At 39.2% G+C, this 8,474-nt stretch overlaps 2 protein-coding genes across 3 annotated transcripts in view; one reads left to right on the forward strand and one right to left on the reverse strand.

Moving 5' to 3' along the window:
* Positions 1–832: 832 nt before the first annotated feature.
* On the reverse strand, positions 833–6,997 carry LOC106878463 (uncharacterized). Of its 2 annotated transcripts, none has more exons than XM_014927678.2 (2): positions 6,901–6,997; positions 833–4,222 (listed from the first exon to the last, which is right to left on the reverse strand). In XM_014927678.2, exon 2 carries the CDS (start codon positions 4,078–4,080, stop codon positions 2,236–2,238), a length of 1,845 nt encoding a protein of 614 aa, XP_014783164.1. In that variant the 5' UTR covers positions 4,081–4,222; positions 6,901–6,997; the 3' UTR covers positions 833–2,235. The 2 variants fall into 2 exon arrangements, with proteins under 2 accessions (XP_014783164.1, XP_014783165.1); XM_014927679.2 differs by lacking the exon at positions 6,901–6,997 and adding an exon at positions 6,748–6,863.
* Positions 6,998–8,383: 1,386 nt separating this feature from the next.
* Positions 8,384–8,474, forward strand: part of LOC106878459 (uncharacterized) — a 10,162-nt gene continuing 10,071 nt past the window's right edge. Inside the window, exon 1 of the mRNA XM_014927674.2 lies at positions 8,384–8,461. Within this exon, the coding sequence (XP_014783160.1) occupies positions 8,384–8,461 (78 nt within the window). The remainder of the gene's footprint in view (positions 8,462–8,474) is intronic.

The following is an 8,474-nucleotide window of genomic DNA, read 5'->3' on the forward strand; positions in this document are numbered from 1 at the left end:
TCCAGACCTACACTAATACACACACACACACACACACACTATTATACCACTCTACCTTTAAAACACGAACCAACGAGGAAGCCACTGTGTGTGCACCCGAACCTGCTAGAAATAGCAACTGAATATCCCTCAAATCACAATGTTTTCTCTTTAAGGTAAATAGAATCCGTTAAATAACGCGATCCTGGGTCTCCTATTGTTCGAGAAAAACGGAAGAGTCACGGATGGAATGTCTTAGATCAGGTTTCCCTAACAACCAGACCGCATAGAAAGAAGAAGTCTATTAGCAAAGTGTTTTGGCATTAAACATGTAATATATTTGTTGCTGGGGGTGGGGCCAGCAAAAGAGATCGATAGGTTTAGAACAAGGGTTTAAAAAAAATAAAAGAAGTGTTGGAGTCGATCCCTTCGGTTAAAATTCTTCAAGATGGTGCCCCAGCATGGCCACAGTCCAGACCTTGGTCCCTCTTCGCCCAAGTTGAAAGAAAACATCAGGAGGCTGTGACAGGAATCATGGATACGTTCACTTTGAAAGACTATTATGGGATCTTCACAAAGTGAACGAAGCCCTACAACAAATACGTCGAAAGCAGACGATCTTACTTTGAAGGAGATTAGAGTTTTGGGACTGGGGGGAGATTAATAAGTCCCCCCCCCCCCACTGAAAAAGTCTCAAAACCTCTGGAATACACTTGGTATATTATATATATACACACACATATACATATATACATATACATATATATATACATGTGCACATGTAGACATATATTTGCGGGTTTATATATTGGTGCAGAATATTAATAAAATTCAGTAAAAACACAAAAATGAATCAAAATTTGGAGCTGGTCTTGTTTTTCTTTTATTAACTTTTAAAATGGTTTCATCAACAGTTCTAAGCAATAAGGACGAGTCCAAATCCCGGAACTGTTTTAATGAACCATGGCAGGAACAATGACATATTCTTTATGGCACCTTGTACACTTGCGTATATATTATTCTTTAGAAAGAATGTTATTGATTGTGACTTCGAAGTCACTATCTATAATATTCTTGTTAAAGAATAATAAGTTTGTACTCTACAAAAGTAAAGATGTAACTCATCAGATTAATGCGAAATCGTTTCTCTTATAACAGAACATAAAAACAGACATTGTGTGTGTGTGTGTGTGTGTGTGTGTGTGTGTGGTAATCTTCAGCGTTTCAGTGTTCTCTATTTCTACATGCAAGATTAATGATTTTTACCTTATTCATCCAATTACCGATTAATTAATTCGCCCAACAGAGCTAAAGGTGTCCCATGGCCAACAGACTTCGTTCGTTACATCGACATCTTTGCCATCTTCTATCAAAACCGTCGCTTACTAAACCTTCCGCCTGATATCTCTTTCTACAGAAATTTAGCTGATTATTTATCTTATTTTCAGTGCAAATACTGATTTTCTAACATAAATACGATGCCACGAGTTTGTATATTATTACGACCTCCGTTAATTGATTTGTAGTTTATTTGATCGATTCTAGAAAGTTGAAACGTAAAAGATGGCTTCGGCAGGATTTGAACTCAGAGTATTAAATGCCGAAACTATATACCGTCGTTCTCTGATAACTTTAATTGAATGTATAAATAGAATTTATAATATATTATTTTTCTGCCTTTTTTATCGCCAAAAATCAATAATATTTTTGGTTTGCTATTGTTTCGATACGCCTCATCAAATAGGAATAGTCGTTGTTATCGACACGGCTCTTGAAATAAGGATACTTTTTATAAGAGTCATTGTTATCTTCATCGACGAACTGAACATGTTTTTCTGTTTCGAAACGTTGTTTCAGTGCCATGAACGACTGGCGACCAAAAGACTCACTTTCCCGTTCAACTTCATTCTCTGCATCACTTTCATCCGGGACTTCTGTTACAAAGGGTTTTTCATCGAATGATTGCAATTTGCTCTGACATTTCAGTTTGTTTAAAATATCTTCTTGGATTCCTTCTGAATTTGGGTCTTTCAAAAAGACGTATTTCGTATTTACACGTGGGTTAATATCAGCAGCAGACGATTGGAAATACTCCGCCATAGTTTCGTATGGAATTTCATTTGGATCTCCATTCTTTCTGATCAAACGTTGTTGTGATATATTTATCACATCTCTTTTGCAAGTTTCACCATCAAAAATGTCACGACTAAGCGGAATTTGAGCGGTATTGGAGTAAATTCTATTTTCAGGAACAAATTAGGGTTTAAACATGTTATATCTTTGAAATTCTCTTTCTTTTTCCCATGGAGTTACCATATCAATTGGTTGTTCAACCGATGTTTTAAAAAATCTCTCATGTACTCCTGGGACAGTGAAAGATGGCGGCTCACTAAAATCTTCTCGAACATTCCTTTCTCTTCTTATCGTCTCAACTATTACTTCGGGATGTGATTGAAGAATAGGATGTTCTTCTCGTTGTTGTTGTTGTTGTGTTTGGTGTGTTTGTTGATGTCTGACAGGAACGTCCAAAGATCTGTTGACATAATCATGCAGAGATGCATTACTTAGCTTTATGTTCTTTCCGTAATCGTCTTCCTTCTTTTCCATATACTTCGCTGAACTTTTAAGAGTGACACCTTCATCAAGGGTTATGACGTCACTCCGGCGATTGCGTAAAACCACGACAGGTGGGCGAGATGACAAGGTTTCTTGAACAAATGCTTCGTCTCTTATTTGGGATTTTAGTTTATTCTCTTCTAAATCCGTTATGTACGTCTGAAAGGGATCGACCAGCCTGCCATGGCTGTCAACGTAATTTTCTTGAAAGTCCATTGAGTAATTCGACATGTCTATATTTTCTTCAAGAACCTTGAGAAGACGCATCAGCATCAAAGACCGAGCAGTCTGATGGGAGTCGCCAAAGTTATTTCTTGTTTGGTTCGATGACGCAAAAGTGGAATTCGTCAAAGACTTCTCTTTCTTCTCCGGTATCAGGGACGCTATTTTAAGATTGGATTTTTTTGGCAGAACGTTGAAATTGGGAATTGTTTTCTGCAAATAAGTAAAATATTCTTCTTCAATTTTATCAATATCGGTTTCATTATTAAAGTTAGAACTATAAGGATCCGCCGAGATCTCTTGGAGGCTGATTGCGTCATGGCAATAAATGGGCTGACTTAAACCAAAATTATTCTGATGCTTCCTCCTTTGATAGTTGGAGAACTCAAAATGTGTCCGCGGTTCCACGTCATTCTGGTTCCAGTGGTAATTGTCATCGTCAGCATCGTTAATGAAATCCCACTCATAATCTCGTGTTGGATTTGATAACTTCATTCGGTGTGTAGGGAATCTACAATATTCTTGCGTTGGGAATCGTGTGGGCTGCGTATAACAGTTACAACCACACGGGTTCATTCGAAAAGGTGGGCAATTTTGCCTGAAAGGGTTATTAATAAAATTCGGGAACCCAGTTGGAAAAGGAGGTCGATTTGGAGTATATTTATGAAAATTGTTATATCTTTGTAAATGAGGGTTTAAAAATGGGTTTAAAAACGATTTGCGAGGAACAAACGAAAAGTTCGATTGTTGTGGATAATTTTTTTGAGAGTGAAGCATGTCCGAGTGTAATGGTGTCTGTTGTCGTAAGGAAATTTCTCCATCATGTCTCGGGACTCGGATTAACGCAAGAGAATTTTCTGCGAGATCCTTGCTGTCTTCTGTCATTAGAGAGCTTTCTAAAGGTTCCGCATGGCTTCTTCTTTTACTGCAGAAATTTATCTGATTGTTCATTTTATCTTCCGTGCAACTGGTTGGTATTTCATGAAAAGACTGCGGCCGCAAAATCCTGCCGCCATCATAAGTCAGAAGAAGAGTTCGATCGTCATCATCGTCATGGAAATATGGCATATTTCTTGTCCGTCTGTTAACATTTTCACGTTTCATTTCAAATTGTTGTGGTGCGAATCGTTTAGAAACATCATACTGTTGCATTGATTCTGGAAAAGACAAATTACGGCCATTTAACATGTTGCATCTGTTCAAATATGGCGGCAATTGTTGAGATTCTTGTGAATCAAAATCTGGCACATAAGATGGCAACATTGCTTCTTTGTATGGAGAGCTCGTGTTTTCACCTGACTTTCTTATTTCTTGGTTACTGTTCCATGTAATATATGTTATATGTTATAATCATCTGCTGCCCTCTGTAGTTTCCTTTGTTCTCCAAGTCTTTTCAGCATCTTTTCTAGAGAAAGAGAAAAAGAAGAAAATACAGAATTTACAAATATTATTCCCACCTGACATTATTTTGTTGTTGTCATTTGATCCTAGGTTGCCCACCCCCTGTTGACCAAAGGCATTTCACCCATGACTATCTCGGCCCTTTCTCCAGACACAGTGCACCCCGAATCCCTTTATCCAATGTGCCCTTCCTTAAGTGTAATTGGAAAGAGGCTTAGTCGCTGTTTCTAGCCGGTGGAGCGACCACGTAGTGGATTTCTCGTTGATTTGGCAGAATTATCGACAAAGTAGCTGCGGCATCTAGTTGCGGCTCTCCGCGTTCTGTGTTCAAACCTTGTTCGGATTCGTTTTCAGTGAAAAACATCATTAAAATAATGAAGCAGTAAAATACGAGAGATTCATAAATTTTTTCCATAAAGCAGACGAGATGTAAATGGTGACGTAATAGAATTATAATGGAAGACAAGAGACTACTTTGGAGTGGAATTCCTCAAAGAATCTATAGATAGTGCTTCCTCGTACTCGATCGATTCGTTTTGCAAGGAGTAGCAGCCAAACCTCCTTTCAATCACATCATACCGTGTTACAAAGGAAGGACACGTCAGATAATGCAGGCGAAATATTCACTGCTTGACGGTCCTTGACTATCGATCTACTATTCAAAAGCTGAGCTGGGATTAAACAACAACAACAACAACAGTGATAAATCCTTTCTGCTTTAGGCACAAAGCCAGCAATTTAGGGGACGCGGGATGCGGGGAGTTAGTCGATTACATCGACCCCCAACGCTCAATTGGTACTTATTTCATCGACCCTCGAAAGGATGAAAGGCAAAATCTACCTCGATGGAATTTGAACTCAGAACGTAAAGACGGGCGAAATGCAGTATTCAATGAAAAGGAAGGGAAATGACTACAAAGGTTTACTTTGACCACTGAGCATGTACCACTGTGCTGTGCCTTGCAGCGATCCAGCCTCTGAAAACGGGTCCGGACGCCGCCTGCTCTCAGGACGCTTTCTAAGTAGCGATGGTCGACCCTATCGAATGCGTTGGATTGATTCAAATTGATCAAGCACCCCCACCCCCAACAGCAGTTTAACAAAGTAGACAAAATGCGATGAAGTGTAATATTTTTGTTGCGGGAATATTAATGAACTGACTAGATTACACTTGTCGTTTAACCCTAGGTAAGCCGTGACCGGGTAAACTTCTATTCAATGTTAATCCGATGTTGACCAGTTCTTTTTATTTACCGAGGATTGATAAGATTTCACTCGGGTGGGTTGGTTTTTACACAATATCCACCCTGATCAGGCAGATTATTTTGTAATCAGGTGACCTTGTCGGTAGTGAAACAGCTCACAGCGACAAAGTTAAACAGATTTGATTATAAGGTTTTTAATCTAAATCAGTGATCTCTTTCCCACCGACAAGGAGGGCGAATCTGTTGCCTTCTTGGGCTGGGGATTGAAATAGAGAAGAGGAGTGCTAGAAGGCTAGGGAGTGGAAGAGGGTAGCGGCGTGAGAAAGGTAAAAAGAATGAAGATTGTCTGTTGTTTGTATATGGCTACTTGTGTTGAACGCAGAGATAGCGGAATCTTATTTAATTACTAATATGAAAAAAAGAAAGAAACACATATAGCTGCGATCACATGATTTCTATAAAGACAACCTTGACACAACCGAATAATACGTTTGTCATTCAAGTGATTTCTGTGGTCCGTTATCTGCAAACAAACCCTTCACAATGGAGCTGATTTGCCCCAAAAAGTGTTTTCCAACGAATCTATGAAATCTTTAAGATTAGAAGAACTCTTGGAAAAAAAGAATCGTTCTGACAAGGCAAATGCAAATTTATCTTATTTTAAAGAATTTCAAAATCGATTTTGCAAACGTTGTTAAATATGTTTACATCTGCCAGAAAAGGATGACTTACGTGTTTCTTAATTTTATGACTGATTACTAAATCCAGCAAGGCCCACAGAATTGGTAAAACATTAATTCTACCAACTGTTGGCAAAGTTCGACATATCTTATTGCTCAAAACAGAGACTCGTTTCATTAAAAACAGTCACAAATTGAGAAAATGATCACCTCAAAGACACATTCTTAGAGGCTTGTCCAGTTTTAGTAAGAATTGTATTTAATCGACTCTATTTGGGACCGAAACCTTATTGTTTGCTTACTTTTAAGTTATAAAAGAAAAGAAAATAACTCAGGTCTTTTTATGTGCCAGACATTTTGTAAGAACTGCGAGAGAAGGATCGGATCCATGTTTCTTGTAAAAGACTTTTATTTATTCTTGTTTACTCTAGGCACAAGGCCCGAAACCATTGTGTGTGTGTGTACACGCGCATATATATGTATGTATGTATGAATATATGTATATATGTATGTATAAATATATATACACACACACATATGTACATACATATATATAATATAAGTATGTGGGTTTATGTATGCATGTATAGATGAGAAATGATAAACACAGGTAAGCAAACAAACAAACAAACAAACAAACAAACCTAAAGAGAAATCATATCGACAGACATGGAAACAGATTGAAGCCGGAACGAAATACTATTTTCTTTCCTCAAATAATTCGCCACAGAAACCTTCTCGCCTTGGTTGAGTCGCTATGTAACAGCAATGAAAACAACAAGAGGAACACTACTCACCAACGGCTGTCTGTGCTACAGGTTCGTGTCATCACAGAGCGTCGTCACTCTGGGCTTCGGGTTGACGTCTTCGCGCGACAGCTGCCACTGAAATAACCGAATCACCGCACCATTCCACCCATACACATCACCTCCTCTGCCTGCCACACTTCTATTCTCGTCTTTAATTTACATTCCTAATCTCTTTAAAATTCATTATTTCATCATCATCATCATCATCATCATCATCAGCTTCTTCTTCTTCTTCTTCTTCTTCTTCTTCTTCTTCTTCTTCTTCCGAAATCGCCCCCGCCTCCAACGGCAACCTCGACAGCGACGACAGCAACGTCTAATGCGACTCCCCTGTTGTTCCCGCCTCTCCCTCCTCCTCCTCTTTAGTTCTTCTTCAGCCCTCACCTTCACCACCGCCACTGCATCACATTCATCAGCAACATCATCATCATCATCATCATGAACAGCATCAACAATAACATCGACTGGCTAAAAATAGCGAAAGATCCCTCAAGTCACGCGTTAGCGTTTAAAATTCAAGGCCATTTTGGATGATGTGGTCCAAAGTTCTCCCGCCATTGCTGGAATGTCTTTGATCAAAATTCTCAGAGTTTGTCTGGGATTAAACAATTGCAGCAACAATAACAGGAACAAGTCAGCGAGAGAGCGACTGCGGGATGGCTACGTCTTTGTCACTTATGATAAAGCCTTCACTCTCTGCCTTTAGCCCTGAGTTCCGTAGCCATTGATGGGTTTGCTTCTGGTCCACATCAGCTTGTTTGTTACGGGCCACATATTGGCCATGCAGAGGTTTTTATTCCCAGCCAATTGTTCAAACGTATTTTGCTTTGCTATTGATTTCACCTTCTTTGCAACTGCAGTTGCTGCACTTCTCTCGTTCTGTTCAACCTGGGTATTATGCATAAACTCACTTGAAAATATTTTGCCCTCCTTCATAACAGAATGAAGTTTCTTACGTCTTTTATGGTTTTCAACAAGCTTTAGCATCCAGTCGTTAGATGTTTCAAGATATTTTGCCAGTCCAATTGTGGTGGTTTTATTGGAGATTTCAAATTGGATCAAACCTCGACCTCCGTGAGCTCTGGGTAGGTAAAGACGATCTGCGTCTGCCTTTCGGTGGTGCATCTTATTGTAAGTCAGCAGCTTACGGATTTTCCTGTCAATCCTCCTTGTTTCGCTCATATTCCAGTTCAACACATTGAAACTGCAAATAAGAACAGGAACTGCTGAGGAATTTATAGCTAACACCTTCTTACGTGCATTGCTTTTCCTCTTTTCGGAGTCGATAAATTAAGTACCAATTATGTACTGGGGAACCGATGTAATCGACTAACCCCCGTCTCGCGAGAGAGAAAGGATTATTATTATTCGTTAGTGTCGCAAAAATGCTTTGCAGTATTTCTTTCGGGTGTTTATGTTCAAAGTTCGAATCCCACTGACGTCAGCATTATCTTCTTTTCTTTTGACGACGATGAAACAGAGAACATGTCGACGACGGAGATCGATAGAATCGGCAGCCCCCTCCTCAGGACACAAGCCTTGCACCTATGTGAGAAATAATT

The sequence above is a fragment of the Octopus bimaculoides genome, chromosome 20 (genome assembly GCF_001194135.2).
Source record: "Octopus bimaculoides isolate UCB-OBI-ISO-001 chromosome 20, ASM119413v2, whole genome shotgun sequence".
Classification (NCBI taxonomy): Eukaryota; Metazoa; Mollusca; class Cephalopoda; order Octopoda; family Octopodidae; genus Octopus; species Octopus bimaculoides.

Coding starts and splice junctions, on each gene's coding strand:
- LOC106878463 (XM_014927678.2), bottom strand. CDS start 4,080: ATGTTGCCATCTTATGTGCCAGATTTTGATTCACAAGAATCTCAACAA.